At 40.4% G+C, this 18,260-nt stretch overlaps 1 protein-coding gene and 1 pseudogene across 3 annotated transcripts; one reads left to right on the forward strand and one right to left on the reverse strand.

Annotated features, from left to right (window-relative positions):
* Positions 1-1,531: 1,531 nt before the first annotated feature.
* DTD2 (D-aminoacyl-tRNA deacylase 2) lies at positions 1,532-10,609 on the reverse strand. 3 transcript variants are annotated; one of them, XM_007113360.4, is made up of 3 exons: positions 10,479-10,609; positions 6,820-6,889; positions 1,532-2,862 (listed from the first exon to the last, which is right to left on the reverse strand). In XM_007113360.4, exons 1-3 carry the CDS (start codon positions 10,545-10,547, stop codon positions 2,537-2,539), a joined length of 465 nt encoding a protein of 154 aa, XP_007113422.1. In that variant the 5' UTR covers positions 10,548-10,609; the 3' UTR covers positions 1,532-2,536. The 3 variants fall into 3 exon arrangements, with proteins under 3 accessions (XP_007113422.1, XP_007113421.1, XP_007113423.1); XM_007113359.4 differs by having other exon boundaries at positions 1,533-2,862; positions 10,437-10,608; XM_007113361.4 differs by lacking the exon at positions 10,479-10,609 and adding an exon at positions 10,035-10,353 and having other exon boundaries at positions 1,533-2,862.
* A 2,863-nt stretch (positions 10,610-13,472) lies between these two features.
* Positions 13,473-15,883, forward strand: LOC102982700 (ATM interactor-like; annotated as a pseudogene).
* Positions 15,884-18,260: the final 2,377 nt, after the last annotated feature.

Consider the following 18,260-nt stretch of genomic DNA (forward strand, 5'->3'; position numbering starts at 1 on the left):
TTGCGGAGCACAGGCTCCGGACGCACAGGCTCAGCGGCCATGGCTCACGGGCCCAGCCGCTCCGTGGCATGTGGGATCCTCCCAGACCGGGGCGCGAACCCGGTTCCCCCGCATCGGCAGGCGGACGCGCAACCACTGCGCCACCAGGGAAGCCCTAACACAACATTTTAAATCAACTATACTTCGATTAAAAGAAAGAAATGATACTCTAATTTAAACATTCTAGAATCTTTGAAAAACAGAGGCAGAAGGCACCAAAATTAGGTGTAACCCTACCACCACCTAATTTAGTACATAAAACAATTTATTGGCTGTTCTTTCTCAAGTGATCCACACTGGGAGATGCTAAGCCTTTATGAAGATCAATTTTAACTCTCACTACAAGAAATGTCAGGGGGATAGAAATTATTGCTCCCTAATGTGTGATCTTGGGAAAATTATTTAAGCATTTTCTTACTTTCCACAGCATTATCGTCATTATATACTGTGAAGATAAAATTAGGTGTCTTTTGAAGGTTCTTTGTGCACCTTGGGCCAGGAGAGCTACAGAAAGCCAAGGTGTAGTTATTTTCCTATCTACTATTTCTCCTCCCTTTTCCCTCTTGTTCTAGCCTCCTTGGAAATGAAACAAACTTGGCTGTCATCTTCTGTTTAACAACTCTTCATGTAGTTGAAATTGCTATTCTCCACAAGTACCTCAAGCAAATTTCTTCTTAAGGAGAATTGCCTGAACTATAAAATAGCAATCTAGGGCTGTGAGTCAGCATTTCACCCCCACACATCAAAATGATTTAAAATAGGTAACACATTTTTGAAAGACATATAAACCTCCTTGGAGAAGCTCTGAGAAAATTGGAGTTTGAAAGTTTATGAATAGTTTATTACATTTCAATAAGTGTATTGCGAATCAATAAAGCAAAAGTTAAGGACAAATGAGCTCACTACCAAGTCAGTTATTGATCCTAAGTTCCAAAATAGAATAGTACAGGAAGAATATAGAGAAAATAGGACTTTTTGTGATAACAGAAACTTTAAGTATCTTAGGAACATAAACCTAAAGAAATTATAAGACACAAAGAATTTTCAACAGCTACTTAAGATGTTTCTTCAAGTCAATTTTTTCATCTTTTTGATAATTAGAAACACTATTTCATTTTCACTCTTTAAAATATTAAATCAAGTCAAAGGAGTTTGTAAAAAATGAATATTACCTTTTATTGATTCATTTATTCTTTCAATTTCTTATATATCTTCCTCTCTTGGCTTTGAAAAGTCTAACTTATTAGATGTTTATCTTATATGACTGTCTTAGCTTGGGCTGTTAGAACAAAATACCATAGACTTATGGTGGCTTAAACAACAGAAATTTATTTTCTTATAGCTCTGGAGGCTAGAAGTTCAAGATCAGGGTGCCAGCATGGTTTCTGGTAAGAGTTCTCTTCCTGGCTTGTAAATGGCTCCCTTCTCACTGCATTCTCACATGGTGGGCAGAGAAAGGGTGAGCAAGCTCTCTGGTGTTTCTTCTTATGAGGACACTAATCCCATCATAAGGGCCCCACTCTCATGCTCTATCAACCCTGATTACCTTCCAAAGGCCCCATCTGCAAATACCATCACATTGGGGGACTTCAACATATGAATTTTGGGGTGGGGGGAGCACACAAATATACACTAATAGAAAAAATGATACTGGCTCCAAATCATTAAGTCGATAAAATGGAAATGAACAAGTCAACTGGTTTTCAAATAATTCCAGTAGAAAGCTTCCCTTTTTATTTCCTTTATTCCTTTTATAGCAATCTAAACCAACAAGAAAGGAACTTCCTAAAAAAATTTATGAACATTAATTTAATGAAACAGTAACTTTTAAAAACCAAAGACAGAAAATGCAACACACATTGTTTTGGTAAAAAACTGAGAAACAGAATATTAAGCCATTAGTATATTAAATAAAAACTTTTAGTCCCCCATACCTTATTGCTGTATCAACTAAAGATTCTTAAAATAATTTAAAGCACTTGGATGTCCTTGGAAAATAATATTAAAATGCACAATAACATTTCTGTATTACATTTTCATAGATATTATTAGAAGGAATAGTAAATTGCATATTCTTTCATTCAAAATATGGAAATCTGAAATACTAAAACAAAATTGACAAAATTATAATCGTAACACAAATAGTGATTTTTACTACATACTACACACATTTGAGGGTATAAGAAACATATTTTTCTTGATTGCACAAAATGCTTAATTGCAAAATGCTTAAATACAGCTCTCTAAGAACATTTCCATATTCTTATCAATGACCATAAAGCGAATACAAGGCATTTTTCAAAATTTTGAGTGTGAGTTTAGGGGAAAGCAGGATGGAAGGTGACTGAGTTTAGGTGACGTGGCAAGGTCGTCCAATTAGCAGGCTGCAGAGTTATGGATGGGACCCAGGATTTTCTTGTCTAAAAATGCTGCAGATTAGTGTACTCAAGCAGAAGGGGAAGAGAATCTAATTACAACTGTAGAAACTTTTAATTTTTCAAAACTCAATTAGGTGTGTGTATGGTCCATTGGTGTCGAGCTTTAACACCTGCCTGTTGCCATAAGTGCCATGTTCCACCACAACCCCAGCTTCGGCACACTTGCTGTTAGCAGCTAATTCTTTTTTACAGAGAGTCACAAATTGGGAATAAAGTTCTAACCCCTCTTCTTTTCCAGAGTTAGAGTGATACTGCATGCTTCTTCCTTTTACTCTCCCCCCAAGGGTGGCTTGAGGGATGATAAGAATGTTGCCAGGTAGATCCAATACAGAGACATGCTTGCCATTTTCTGTTTCACTTAATTTCACATTTAACAGTGTATTAACTGGGTAGAGAAGAAAGGAGAACATTTTGAGGTAGAAAACAAACATGAAGAAAACCAACAATCTTCTAGTCAGCAAACCTCATGTTTAAAATCCAGTTTGTCAGCTCATGCTTTTAACCCAAAGTTTCTATTTAGATTTTAAAAACTGCTTCAGTAAGCTAAATGATCTAAGCATGAAAAACAAGGAAAATTTCATGCAGAAAATGGCATGATGTTTTAAATCTGACTTGGCAGTTAGGATCTCCTAACAGTAAGATCATCCAGAAAGGACTAAAGAATTAACTGTATACTGGAACTTCAAGATATTGTTGCCCTGGGGGATACATGAAAAGATTTTGCCTTTTTGTTCCTTTTTATATTTCAAAACAAATCCCACTGGGAAAAAAACATGACAGATCCTCCACACACTTATTCTACTTTATAACAGAGAACATTAAATAAAAACCTTAGTGCATTTATTATTTTAAACTTAGTTGCCTAGAATTCTAAGCTGAGACAAAGGTTCCAGGTTCAATCCTGTTATAAACTAGCTGATTTTGCAGTTTTATAACCTCGAAGACATTATTAACAAAGACTAATCATTTTACAAACATCACCAGTATGAGAAGGATAAAGGTGAAAGCAAGAATTATCAGAAACTCATTGTCAACTAGGAAAGTAAATCCAAAGGTATAGAGTTACTGGCATTATCTTCATATACATACAGGAAAATATTGTATTACTATTTTTATGGCACTTATGCAAGTATACTCATAGCTAATAAGTGTCAAAATAACCATAAATACCCATGTGTAGCTAAAAAATCTAAACTTAGAAAACTTTTACATTTCAGCATTAGCCATTTTCAAAACAATAAGCAAAAGAAATGCCTAATATAAATACCCTTAGGGTCTTCCTATCTCTATAAGGGTATAAATAACTTCTGCTTGTAAAGAATAGCCCTGATGGGGCTTCCCTGGTGGCGCAGTGGTTGCGCGTCCGCCTGCCGATGCAGGGGAACCGGGTTCGCGCCCCGGTTTGGGAGGATCCCACATGCCGCTGAGCGGCTGGGCCCGTGAGCCATGGCCGCTGAGCCTGCGCGTCCGGAGCCTGTGCTCCGCAACGGGAGAGGCCACACAGTGTGAGGGCCGCAAACCACAAAAAAAAAAAAAAAAAAAAAGAATAGCCCTGAGAGGACATAAAAGGTAAAAGAACTATTGAAACCTCACACTCCTGTGTGAATAATCAGGCTTGAAAAGGTATGCTTTCTGGTGGGGTAGTCAATGGTTTCAACTATTGGAGAGCCTGCAGTAAACATTAGCAAGGATTCAGTACAGTGGCCCCACTCTACAAATCAAGGAATTAACCTGGTGAAAACCTGCCAAGGTGAACACCCAAATGAATTCCTAAGCTCTGCATTAAGCACTATCAGTTTTCATTTAACTAATGCCTATTTTAAAATACCTCTAGAGACTTCCCTGGTGGCGCAGTGCTTAAGAATCCGCCTGCCAATGCAAGGGACATGGGTTCGATCCCTGGTCTGGGAAGATCCCACATGCCGCAGAGCAACTAAGCCTGAGCGCCACAACTACTGAGCCTCCGCTCTAGAGCCCGCGAGTCACAACTACTGAGCCCACGTGTCGCAACTACTGAAGCCTGCACGCCTAGAACATCTGCAACAAGAGAAGCCACCGCAGCTAGAAGCCTGCGCACTGCAACGAAGAGTAGCCTCCGCTCGCCACAATTAGAGAAAGCCTGCGCGTAGCAATGAAGACCCAACACAACCAAAAATAAATAAATAAATAAAATACCTCTAATTTTCTCTATTACAAATAGGACTTTGCTATATAGCCTGCAGTCCTATTGATTGCTTCTAAGAAAACTATAATCTCCAGAGCATTTCATTCCACGGAAATCACTATCCAGCTATCCAGGCCTCAGGCTAGTGACAGACTAAGGAGGCAGTTTTGAAATAACAGGCCAGAGAGGTAAGTATAATTTATTATACTTCCACACACTTCCCTCTACTGGATCTGAGAATCCAATTAATGCTGTTGGTATACAAATACCAGTATGTAGAAGTAAATATAATACAAATACAAATGTCAGTAAGTAGAATTAAAATGAGACAATGAATTAATGGCATCTTGGAAACTCAAAGATCCTAAGACAGGTTATCGATCATCTCTAATGATGTATATGGGAAGTTAAGTTTTGACAGGGCCCTGGATCTCTGTCCAATTATACTGAAGATGAATTGAGGAAGATTCTGCACATCTATACATTAGCCATGCTATTTCAGACTTTATGGATATAACTGGCTGTTATGCTATTTCAGACTTTATGGATATAACTGGCTGTTATGTTCCCAAGGGCTACATGATTTGATTGGAAAGATCTGAATTCATGTAATAAGTATGAGGTCGGGTTTAAGAGAATTCCATCACACTGGCTTACTCTGCCTCCTGGAACAGAGGGAAGTACAAGCTACTACTATCAATAACAGATGGACTTATTTTGCTTATAACTCACACCAGTAGAATGTGATTCTTAGAGTCACAGTTCTTTACTGAGAATCATGATATATAAAAGATTTGTGTTAGACTATCCACTAGAAGAGTTAAGATGGACTTCCTCAGTGTTTTTATTTGGCCACAATTTGGCCAAAAATGCTCTTCCTGTTTTTGAAGATTTCTACTATATACTTTTCATGGTCAAGAAAGCTTTAATTCAAGGCAAAAACAGACAGAATGTCCAATATCCAAGCATTCAGTCCTGGCAATAACCCTCTGTAACAGGAGACCTCATTTCATTTTCTCTTTAAACCCTTTAAAGCTCCCTATTATCCTTCAGATTCAAATTTCAAACTATTACAGTTACTGGCTTTCCATCCTCACCTATTGCAGTCCCTTCTAAAGTCTAGTTTTCATCCTCTGACAAAGTTGTTAAACATGTTTGATGTCTCAGCATAAAATCCCCTCCAGAAGCTTTAGCCCTTTTTCCAAGCTGTTCCTTACTGGGCTATTTACGCTTGAGTTCCACTACTTAAAGCTCTTCTAGGTTAACTTCCGCCTGCTTCAACTACCCATCTGTATAATTTATATTTATTAATCCAACTAATGGCTACTGCCTTTACTAATGAAGAGAATATAACCTGTCCCCAACCTTAGGGACAGCTTGACTATTTCAGGCTTCTTTTTTTGTACATAATTATTCTATCAAATACTGTCTTGAGATAGTATATGATTTGATTTGGTATATCTGAACCTATGTAATTATCACAAGGAATGTGCAGTGATATAGACTATCGAGGCCACTGGAAAGCTGCAGGTAGGTAAATTATTGTTCAGAGATGCCTGAACACTGACTTTCTCTGCCCACAGAGGAGGTGTGGCTGTGATGACACTGAGCTTGGTTTAATAATCATCTTTATACACATTTCCTACAAAGAAGTGCATAAATGGTTAATGTAAATTCTTCTATAATAATGATATAAGCCTGATCTGCACAGATTTGATGGGAACCACATCTTGTACATACAGTGTCACCTCTATGCCCCTGTTAGGGACTCTGAGAGATAAGGAAACTATATTAAGAAATGCAGCATCTATTTCTCCCTATGTAGCCACCCTGCTTCCAACAAGTTTCTGTATCCTCGGCTGAATCTCAGTGTGTTGTCTCTGTGTGTGTGTGTGTGTGTGTGTGTGTGTGTGTGTGTGTGTGTGTGTGTGTGTACACTCTTCTAAACCAATCTATAAACAATCTGAAATGCTGCAGATATTTTAAAAGAATTCTACCACACTTGCTTACATTAAGCTTTGGAAAAGGCAAATAGCTAAAGTCAACAGCAGTACACAGAGTTAAGTCATTTATAACTTACATACCAGTACAATTTAAGATTGTGCTTTTTGCCCCTTCTGATTCATCTATCTATTGCTAGTCACTCTCACTCTTAAAAAAGAAACATCAAACACATACCCATTTTGGGAAGAAGCTCTTTATCAGCTCCCTTGAAAAAGCACACGTAGATCACTAATCCTCTCTGGACCTATGAGAATCCACAATAAATTCAGATTAGAAGGACGCTTCTATATACAGAGGTAAATGAATAAAATTTCACAACTTTTATAGAGAAAAGTTTAAATGCAAAAGAAGAGGAATAACTTTTTATAATAGACTTAATTTCTTAAATATGTGAGAAAATAAAATCTTTTTCAATATTCAGTCACCTCAGTAATCATTTCTTTCAAAAATTAAGTTTAAAATACAGCCAGGGGCAGTAAAGACCCCAAGTTATACCTTCAAACATTTACTTTTTTTTAAAATTAATTAATTAATTTTTGGCTGCATTGGGTCTTCGTTGCTGCATGTGGGATTTCTCTAGTTGCAGTGAGCGGCAGCTACTCTTCATTGCGGTGCACGGGCTTCTCATTGCGGTGGATTCTCTTGTTGTGAAGCATGGGCTCTAGGCATGTGGGCTGCAGTAGTTGTGGCACGTGGGCTCAATAGTTGTGGCTTGCAGGGTCTAGAGCGCAGGATCAGTAGCTGTGGCGCACGGGCTTAGCTGCTCCGTGGCATGTGGGATCTTCCCGGACTGGGGCTCAAACCTGTGTCCCCTGTATTGGCAGGCAGATTCTTAACCACTGCGTCACCAGGGAAGTCCCCAAACATGTACTTCTGATCAAAATCATTAGGACTATAAATTAGCCTCTTCCTAAGTATGGCTGACAGACTTATAAATATTTAGTTTGCAGGGGCCCATTTATTCAACACCAAATGAATTCACATTATATCAGATATGGCTGATGTATAAACAACACTGTAACTGATATGTCTTTTGACATCATCATTCTTTGTTCCTCCTAATCCATTTACTTATAGATAATGAAAATTAGGGTCTGATTCTATTTCAATAAACTCCAAGAAACTGCTGTCCAATTATTTTTTGTTATTTTTGTTAATACATTAAATACACAGTGATTAAACCTTGGAAACTGCATTCATATTAAGTTCTACATCAAGAGGTTGTCTGTTATCAGGAATGTAAGCTTATTTATTTTATATAATGACTTGGATAGTTCTTTATTAGCTCTTGTAGGATAGAGACTATATGGAAAAGAGACACTTGACAAATGACTTTGATTTTGCTGCAGAGTGAATCATTAAATTTTTTATTTTGTAGATTAACCTTCTGATCCAACAGCTATTACAAAGATTGAGTTAATATCCGTAAAGTGCTTAGAACAGTGCCTGGTTCACAGTAAGAGCAATACAAGTGCATATTAAGTGACTATGTAAAAAGAAATTTAAGGACTGAAACACAATTTATTTTACATCTTAACTCCCAAAGCACTTTACAGACTGTTTTGTACATGATAGGGATTCTGTTGATGGCATTTAAGTTCTACTGTATATTACAGGCTCTATGTGTTATCTAAATACTCTTCTAAATAAACATAAATGCAGCTCTGCACTCACACCTGATTTACCTGGATAAGAAGTGACCTTTTATAAGTTTAATTGTGCTCTTGAACAAACAAGTGCCTCCAGGGCACACCCATCAGTAAGGAGGTGGCAGGTTGAAAAATACAGATATCTGCACCACTGTCACAGCTCAAGCATATTCATATTTGGACACATGCAATGTCAGAATTAAGTAATTGCAGGAATGAACACCTGTTGGGACTTCCCTGGTGGTCCAGTGGTTAAGACTCCACCCTTCCATTGCAGGCTTAGATCCCTGGTAAGGGAACTAAGATCCCACATGCAGCATGGCTTGGCCAAAAACAAACAAACAAACAAAAAACACTAGTTCTTTCCTTCTACTCACCACACTACCTCTTCATTAAGGTATTTTCTTTTAGTTTATTCCAACAATAGCTCTTAAATTGTGATCTACAAATTCCCCTCCTCAAGTCAGAATCACCTTCCTTGTAGCTTCTTTTGGTATAAATAGAACATTTCAAATATATAGGAAAGTACACATAATTCTCACTGTAGGTTAAAAATGTTCACCTCCCAGGAGCCTGTGACAGCAAAGGTCTAAATGAATGAAACCAAGAACACGCAAAGTAACCTTCAAATCAAAAAGTAACCTTCAAAACAATTAAAAATGTTTTTTTTTAAATTAGAACTTTTAGTAATAGAATAGCAGATTCTTGAGAAAGAGGAAAGAATTTACTCTCTCACTATCTAATTACTCGTCAGCTCGTTATACTAATTTAGCCATGTGTGGGAGTGGAAGAGAAAGCTTTAAAATAGCTTTTAAAGTTAATAAACACACTGATAGTTTGGAAGGCTGCAATAAACTATCCGTGATTTTGCACAAGGAGATGTGATATGAAGAATATAAAAAGATAAAGAAGCATGGAAGAAATCTAAATGATTAATAGTTTGGGATTTATAGTCCCATGAAGCAAGTATAAAAATAGGCAATTCTTTGGACAGTATGGCAAAAATAATAAAATCTCAAAATAGGGAAGAGAAATTTTTAATAGACCATAACAAAAGAAATAAGAAATGAATTTTTGAGAAAGAAAAAGGGAGGGCAAAAATATAGGACTGTTTATGCTTATAAATATTTCCAAATTACCAGGGAGTAACAGATAGTGATTTAAGAATAGTCACCCACATATGGTTCATGGGTAGTATTTAAAATAATAACTAGGATTGTGTTAAGGAGTGCTAGATTTGGGACCGAATTCAGCAGATGAATGAATGAAATGCTCCTACATTAAAGTTTCTGAGTACCTCCACCAGTTTTATTTATTATTATTACACGTTTTTTCCCTTCATTTCAACTTACTCCAAAAAATAAGTCAGGGGCCTTAAAGAAAATTTTGTTTTTGCATGGAATTTTGCATATGGGCAGGCTCTTTTAAAAAGGCAAATATTCAAGCAGAAGGACATCATATTACTGTAAATGTTTTAAATTCTTTGGAGGAAATGTGTTTGATAACAATGCAACATTATTATAAAAGTAGTCGTCTTTGTTCCTAATGGGAAATAAGTCAAATTTTTTAAAGTTTCTTGAAAAAAGAACTGCTTCATGGGCAATCTCACGTCTGTGCTAACACCTAGCTGCAGTCAACTTAAGAGGGAATTCGACGGGATCCGGAGCACAAGTCAAAGCAGATCTTGAACGCTTGCAACAAATCTAACCTAGAAGCTCGAACCAGATCAGGACAACTCACCAGCAGCCCGAGCATCGCACAGGGCGTGGCAAGGCTTTTTGCCCTTTTGAAGCAAGAGGTTTGAGCTACTAGGCCTAAAGTCCACCGAGCTCAGGTAGGCAAACGGTGAGAGGAAGCTCCCAATTCCCGGGGTGCCAAGCAGGGGACACCCTCTTCCTCTCGGAAAATAAGTCCTAGGGAGAAGGGGCCGGGGCCGGTGATGCAGGACTGAGAGGCGACGCCAGGCAGGCACTGAGGGCAGCGTTGGGCGGACGGACCGGGAGTCCCGCCCCGCCCACAGCACGTGCCAGGCGCCAAGCGACCGGCTCGGAGGGAGACGCGGGGGCACAAATCGCCGAGACAGCGCGGTAAGAACCGCCCCTGCGCGCCACAGGATAACCGGAGCTGCGGGGCCGACGTTACCTCCACCCACTGGGCCGCGGCGTCCCCTTCGGCGGGGCGTACTTGTAGCCGGGCGTGCAGGCACTGCTGCAGGAGGGCCCGGGCCTGAGGTGGCCGGCCACTTTCATCCATGGCTCAAACCCGCGCGGATGTCCCCTAGCTTCTGGCCACGCGCTGCACAGGCCCGCCCCCGGCGCTCAGGGAGCATTGGGCGGGGCGCGACGCGGCGGAGGGACGTGCTGGTCGCCCGTGGCCCCGCCCATTTGGAGGCGGGGCCTCTGGCTGGCTCTCCGGTGGCCCGGATGTGCGGTCTTAAAAGACTGGTAGGGGCTTCCCAGGTGGCGCAGTGGTTGAGAGTCCGCCTGCCGATGTAGGGCAAACGGGTTCGTGCCCCGGTCTGGGAAGATCCGACATGCCGCGGAGCGGCTGGGCCCGTGAGCCATGGCCGCTGAGCCTGCGCGTCCGGAGCCTGTGCTCCGCAATGGCAGAGGCCACAACAGTGAGAGGCCCGCGTACCGCAAAAAAAAAAAAAAGACTGGTAGGTAGTAACCCTTACCCCAACCTACGTGCAATTCGGTAGAAGGCGCTCAGTGTATGCTTTTAAGCGAGTGAAAAGACCCAGTGGTTCTCTTCCCTACATACCTTTTAAAGAGACATTTTTCAGCTCAGAAAGCTAAAGTTTACAGACGTTGGAAAATTTTAAATCTGCGTAAGTCCATGTTATGCCCGTTATGAAGATAGGTAAATAGTATGAGTCAATTGAATCACGAAACAAGCGGAGGTGGAACTGAAAGCTATAAATCTTTCAAAAAAATCTCCTTACCCCAAACAATAAAACAACGCTGCCTCCTCTATCAGGAATGCTATAAATCATTCTGTTCTCGCAGTTGTGGAAAGGTATTGTAGGCTATGTGAATACATATTTGGAGATCAATCTTTTAGAGAATATCCTTGCTAAAAATATTCTTATCCAAGAAAGTGTTTGATTTTAATAATTTTTTTAAACATGCTACTAATTCAAAAATAAAATGACATAGTCTGATGCACATAATGATACTGAATTCTGTGGTGTTTCCTGTAAGTACATATTAGAATGTAAATAAAATTAAACAAGGGCTTGATTTTCTTTCCCACATAACGTATTCCTTGAACCTGCATCAGATTAGCATTAATTTTCTATGGGCTTGGAGGGTTTAGATGAAGAATAATAGTGTTACCCTGACTGCATTACCCAGGTCATTGATTTGGGCTCGGTTGGCACAATATGCCTATACATCCTGGTCTCTGTTTCAGAAGATGACATCACTGACAGTGTTGCTATCCATACAAAGTAGTGTAACTGAAGAAAATAATCCATGTGTAATGAACGGTCCTTTCTACACAGAATTGAAGCTGCCTGTTTGCTGGTTATCTTGCAGGCTGCCTTTCACTTTTTGTAAAAACAGAAAGCAAAATCTCACATTATCTCTGATTGAGGCATTGCAGGGGTTCCTACATTTGTTGACATTTGTCTGCAAAGCACAGACAAATTGCATTGTCTGCACCTGTATGTCTCTTTTCTCTTTCACTCCCAGACTCAAGTTTTACAGGCTTGAAGGAACTTTGACATAGAGGGCCCTTCACCTTCACCCAGAATAAGAGTACTTCATGTCCGTTTGTATATGGGTGTAGGAGAAAGGGAGCTCTCTTGAAAATAGTCTGTGGTTCCCAGAAATTTTTCCACAGTGAAGGGACTTTAGCAAATTGAGAAATCCTTCCTGTGAATAGATGGAGTCTGGTTGGTAATGGTTAGCCTCTCAAAAAACACCAATTACTTTAAATCTTCCTGTTAACTGAGGATCTTATTCTTTCTTTCAACCTGCAGAGGGCAGTAGAGAGTAGGCACCAAAGAGAAAGTACTTTCTGTATTTTATTTATTTTTTTGAACGTCTAGTTTCATTCCACAAAGAATTTAAGAAAGTCAGCCATACCTGCAATAAAATAGTGAAATGTGAATAAAAATAAAGCATAAGGAGTAAAGAAAATGGAATTATGTCAGTCAGAATGTGGGAAATTGAAAACGTACAAGACAGTGGTTCTTGACTGGAGTGCTGAGATGATAATGTAGCAAAGTTTTCACAGATATATAACTTCAATTTTTGTTATAAAACAGTTATGTTCATCACATGTAATGTTAACGTGGAGCATGTTGTACAGTTTCCTTCAAGTTAGATGTAAGAGGCAAAGCACAACATTAAGTTGGCTCTAGAGGAAGAAGATTCACTGGAACATAAGAGAGCTTTGCCTTGTGAGTATACAGGAAATCACTGTCTGGGCAAGAATACTTCTCAAACAGCTACAGTGCTGAAGGGAGACCATGCAGCTAGTGCATTAGTTCTGAATGTATTCTAGGCCCTCTGAGATGGTATAATAATTTAGAGTTATTTTAAGTTGTTTAATTCATTCAAGTTGGCTGCCCCAAATTTTAACACTGAAAACCACTTCTGAAAGATCCTTTGCAGCTGATCGTAAGCTTCCTGATTGTAAAGAGGAAAAGAAAGAAAAATGAACTGTTTCATAATCTGTTTCATAGACTAAGAAATCTGTTTCTTGGACTAAGCAGAGCTTTTCCTAAGATTTAGCTCTAGAATGAACCTCTTGCCCAAGGCTTTACTTGGAGGTATGTTAATCAGTAGAAATGCAACAGGAAGAGATAGAGGTTTCATTTCAGGGAAGGCTTGGAAGAAATCTAGCTACCTACTTCAAAGCTTAGAGAGGTTTTTTTTTTGTTTTTTTTTCCTCAGTACCTAGGGAGGTGATCAGTTTCTGAGAAATTAGTTCATACTAACTAAATTGCACATGAATTGGGATAGAACCAGAATACTAATTTATTCATTTGTAGTAAGAAATATTGCTGTGACATGGAGTAGAAATTCTCACATAAGGCATGATCAACACGTTTTCCCCTGTGGTCAAGCAGGGTATACTAGATTATAAAGAAGTCTCTTTACCAATTTACTATGAGAGATAGTCACTCTTCTGCCAGGGTATCTGAAACTGAGGTGTGAAAGACCCAGGTGAATTTGGGCTTCAAGACACTTCGTGCACCTGGCGGCCTCTGAGACAGTGGCGGCAGGGCCCGTGGCTCTGGCCTGGGGCTCCCGGGCTGCGAGGGGAGCTGCCGCCACCTCGGGCCCGTGGGGTCCCCCTCCCCCGAGGCCACTGAGGGGCAGCTGGCCGGGGAGCTCATCCCTCCGTGGGTGAGCGAGCTGTCCCGGGCCATGTGGACCAACAGCCTGTGCCCGGCGCACAGCGGCGGCAAGATCCTGCCCAACAGCCCGGTGCTCAACACGCACCTGGTCAAGAGCCACCACCAGCAGGATGGCATAGAGAATCCAACAATAGGAAAAGATTTGAAAACTGTCCCGAAATTCTACTGTTGTCTGATTGAAGGATGCCCGAGAGGCCCTAACAGACCAAGTTCTCAATTTTCTCTCAGAAAATAGCACTTTATGAAAATGCATGCGGAAAAGCAGCACAAACATAGTTAAGTGCAGCCATTCGTATGGCACTGAGTGGGACTTGAAAAGACATCCAGAGGATTGTGGTAAGACCTTCCAGTGCATGTGTGGCTGTCCCTATGCCAGAAGGACTGCATTACAGTCCCACATCTACCGAACTGGCCATGCGATCCCTGAAGAACACAGGGATCCATCTAGTAAGAAAAGGAAAATGTAAAAGTGCCTGCACAACCAGAAGTTGTCCAGTAAGACCAGTGAATCACTGAGCAACCAATCAACCCCAAGACCAGATGCTCAAGAACTAGAAACTTCAGAAATAAAGCTAATGGCTTCTTTTGAAGACTCTTGCAGCTCTAATGCCAGAAAGTAGACTCTTCCAACATGTCCAAGGTATTCTCAGAAGTTGCTTTTACCAAAGCCTGAAGTGCCTGTCTTTGTGCCTACAGCAGACTCCTCAGCCCAGCCTGTGGTGTTGGGTGTCACTCATCAGGGCTCTGTCCCTCCGGTTCTGTGCACTTACTGCCCTTGTCCATAGGAACCCTGATCCTCAGCCTAGATTCAGAGGCTTGCCCTCTCAAAGAGAGCCTCCCTCTTTCAAAAATTGTAAATCCTGTTGCTGTTGAGCCAATTAGCACAGGTGTTCAAGTGAACTTGGGTAAAAGTCCATCTAACTCTTTATAAGAACTAGGGAACACATGTCAAGAAAACAGCATTTCTTCGATCAATGTACAGGCAGACCTGTCTTACACCACACAACACTTTTTACTGTCTGCACAGTGGGCTAGCCCTGATTCCTCTGTATCACCTTGTTCTTAAACTGATTTGACATTTGGTTGTCAAGTTTCCCTTCCCATTAGTGTTCATACTCAAACTTTTTTGCCCAGTTTTAAGGTAATCTCATCTATAGCTGCTCAGACTGATGTATTTATAGATCCCAGTTTCCCGTCAGGTGGGATCTCTTTTGAGAGGAACTCAAACCAGTGGAATGCGAAGTCCAACAGATGATCGAGTACAGATAGACCAAGCTGTAATGTGTGGAGACATTTTTGAGAGTGTCCATTCATCATATGATGTTTCTACAGACAAATTATAAGCAGCAGCTTAGTAGCAGAGACTGTAACTCATGGTTTGTTACCTCAGAACCACCCTAAAACTTTAAATCAAGATGTTGAGAAATCTGAACCAATCATGAACTTCGTTCAGTACACAGAATAGTACACTTTCTTCACAGAACATGACAGATAATTGGACCTGAACCAGGGATTTATTAAGTGATCTAGAAAACATCTTGTCAAGTAATCTGCCTGGTCAGACACTGGACAGTTGTAGTCTTCGTCTGACACAAATACTGGACCTGACACCCAGCTCCCATCTGGCCCAACCCAGAATCCTGCAGTTGATTTTGATATTGAAGAGTTCTTTTCGGCCTCAAATATCCAGACTCAAACTGAAAAGAGTGAACTTAGCCCCATAACCACTGAGCCAGTCTTGGAATCGCTGGACGTAGAGACACAAACTGACTTCTTACTCGCGGACACCTCTGCCCAGTCCTACAGTTGTAGAGGAAATTCTAACTTCTTAGGCCTTGAAATGTTTGACACGCAGACACAGAGGGACTTGAACTTCTTTTTAGACAGTAGCCCTCATCTGCCTCTGGGAAGTATTCTGAAACACTCCAGGTTTTCCATGAGTATTGATTCATCTGACACAGAGACCCAAACTGAAAGAATCTCCGCTGCTAAACACCTACCTGCTCTAGAAAGCAAAGTTCAGTTAAGCAGTGCAGAAACACAGACCATGAATTCTGGCTTTGAAACTTTGGGGAGCTTATTCTTCAACAGCAATGAAACTCAGGCAGCAATGGATGACTTCCTTCTGACGGATTTGGCCTGGAACACAATGGAAACTCAATTCAGCTCTGTTAGAACCCAGTTGTGTGCAGAACTACACCCAGTCTCCAACTTCTGAAAGTGGAGTTCACATGGGGGATGGCATTTACGGTTCCCTTCTGGATTTAGAAGATGGAGAATGGGGACAACAGTATTAACTCTATTGAATGTAGTTGATACAGTTACTTCAATTCTTTGAGGTTCTTTGCCTTTTGCACTTATAAACATGAAATTTGTGTAAAAATTTATGAGTGTATTATAAAGTGTAAGATGTTGATCTAAAAAAGTGATTGTTTTTTGTGTTGCCTACATTTGCCCTTTCAGTGTAGACTTCCCTTCTTTAAAAAAAAAATGTATTTCACACCTTTAAAACCCATCTAGCGGGGGACTTCCCTGGTGGTCCAGTGGGTAAGACACAGTGCGCCCAATGCAGGGGACCTGGGTTCGATCCCTGGTCAGGGAACTAGACCCTGCATGCATGCCGCAACTAAAACATCCCACATGCCACAACAAAGATCCCATGTGTCACAAAGAAGATCCCCAAGTGCAGCAACTAAGACCCAACACAACGTAAATAAATAAATAAATTAATTAATTAATTAAATTAAAAAACCCATCTAGCCATTTAGCTGAAGCAAGCTCACCAGGACTAGTGTACAAACTTTTCAAATTTTTGAAACATTTTAGTTGACATATGACTTACTTAAATTGCACCTAAAATACTTTTGCCAGTGCTTGTTAGAAATTCCTGTTTCCTAATAATGTCTAAAGAAGTCTGATGCTGCACCATCAGATTTAAACACCATCAGCTTCATCTGTTTTGACGTCTTACTCTTTCCTTATTTGAAGACACAAAGGAAAACTACAGCTGTCTTTAGCTTTTGAGACAATTTTCATATAGTCAATGCCATCCCTCCTCTACGTGAACTCTTACTGATACCAGTGTAAGTGTATAGTACCTTCCTCACAAGCTGTGTTGCTGTAAAATTCTTGCTTAAAGAAGTAGCAGCAAGCGCTTAGTGTAAATAGCGATCGTTTCAGTCTAAGTGACAGTTAAGTCGCCCCAACTATGGAAACGCTGGGCTGTGGAATCATGCCTATTAGCTCATACTGGAGTGTGTCCTGTGAGCATCCCCCCTACTCCCTACAAAAGGCCAGGGCGGTGCTCCAGAGCTGCTCCTCAAAGCGCACCCACCAGCTGAGTCCAAGTTTTGTCACTCTAATTATTAAAAAAAATAAAGTAAGGAGAAAAGGAAATTCCCCACTAAATTTCAATACTTTGCATAAGCTTGATAGGGCAAGAGTGCAATCAACAACTATTTTAAAGTGAATCTTCTTTTCATCCACCTCTCATTTTTTCCTTGAATGAGGAAACAAATTGGTCCAACAAGGATATTATCTGTGCCTTGAGGATAGCAATTATAGAATAGATCCATCTAAGATATGGTATTCTGCGTTTTGTTGCTTTGTTTAGAGAGGATAGTACCAGTCTTCAAAGGAAGTAAGGTGATGACTGATTGCTTCAATATTCAAGAACATCTATGTTTGAGATGGGTCTGTGGTCAAGTATGCTTTTGAGGTTTTCTGTATTTAGGAGATTCTGAGTTCCTGATTGCTGGCCAAATTTCAAGCAAGTAAAAATCAGTGCAGTCGGGCTTCCCTGGTGGTGCAGTGGTTGAGGGTCCACCTGCCGATGCGGGGGACACGGGTTCGTGCCCCGGTCCGGGAAGATCCCGCATGCCGCGGAGCGGCTGGCCCCATGAGCCATGGCCGCTGGGCCTGCGCGTCCGGAGCCTGTGCTCCGCAACGGGAGAGGCCACAACAGTGAGAGGCCCGCGTACCACACACACACAAAATAAATAAATAAAAAAATCAGTGCAGTCTGTAAATCTTTCTAAGTTTACCCAAAAAAATACTCTGTCCCTTCTGTGGCACATGCTTATACTGCTGAAGGCTAAATCCTCAAAATAAAACCTAAGGAGGGGACTAATAATTCATTAAAGTATAATAAATCAGTGGTTTGCTACTAATTGCTATCCCGTAGAAGAATTGGTGGTGGTGGATAAATAATATATCCTGGGCAGATGAACTCAACCTAGTAGATAAAACTTTGCTTTGGTCACAGTTGCCTATGAATATGGGTTTCAAAACAAACGTAAAGCCTTAACTTAGAATTTCATTATGTTTTAGAGTCATCACTGCCTTAATGTTCAAACATCTATTTAAGTTCTCCTAGTAAGGAGAAATGCATGTTTGATTATGGCTTTTTGTAAATATATATGCAGTGATCTATGGCTTTAAAAAATTTGTGTGTTTCTGTGACAATGTTTGTTAATCCAGCCAATTGAGTTATTTACAGAAAATTGAGGATGCAGTAGTTCTTCATGTACAAGTAAGAACTGTTTCCCCCCAAAAACCTTAGCTACCTGAATTGTTCTAAGGTTATTTGTAAAAGC

This window comes from Physeter macrocephalus, chromosome 11 (assembly GCF_002837175.3).
Source record: "Physeter macrocephalus isolate SW-GA chromosome 11, ASM283717v5, whole genome shotgun sequence".
NCBI classification, from domain to species: domain Eukaryota; kingdom Metazoa; phylum Chordata; class Mammalia; order Artiodactyla; family Physeteridae; genus Physeter; species Physeter macrocephalus.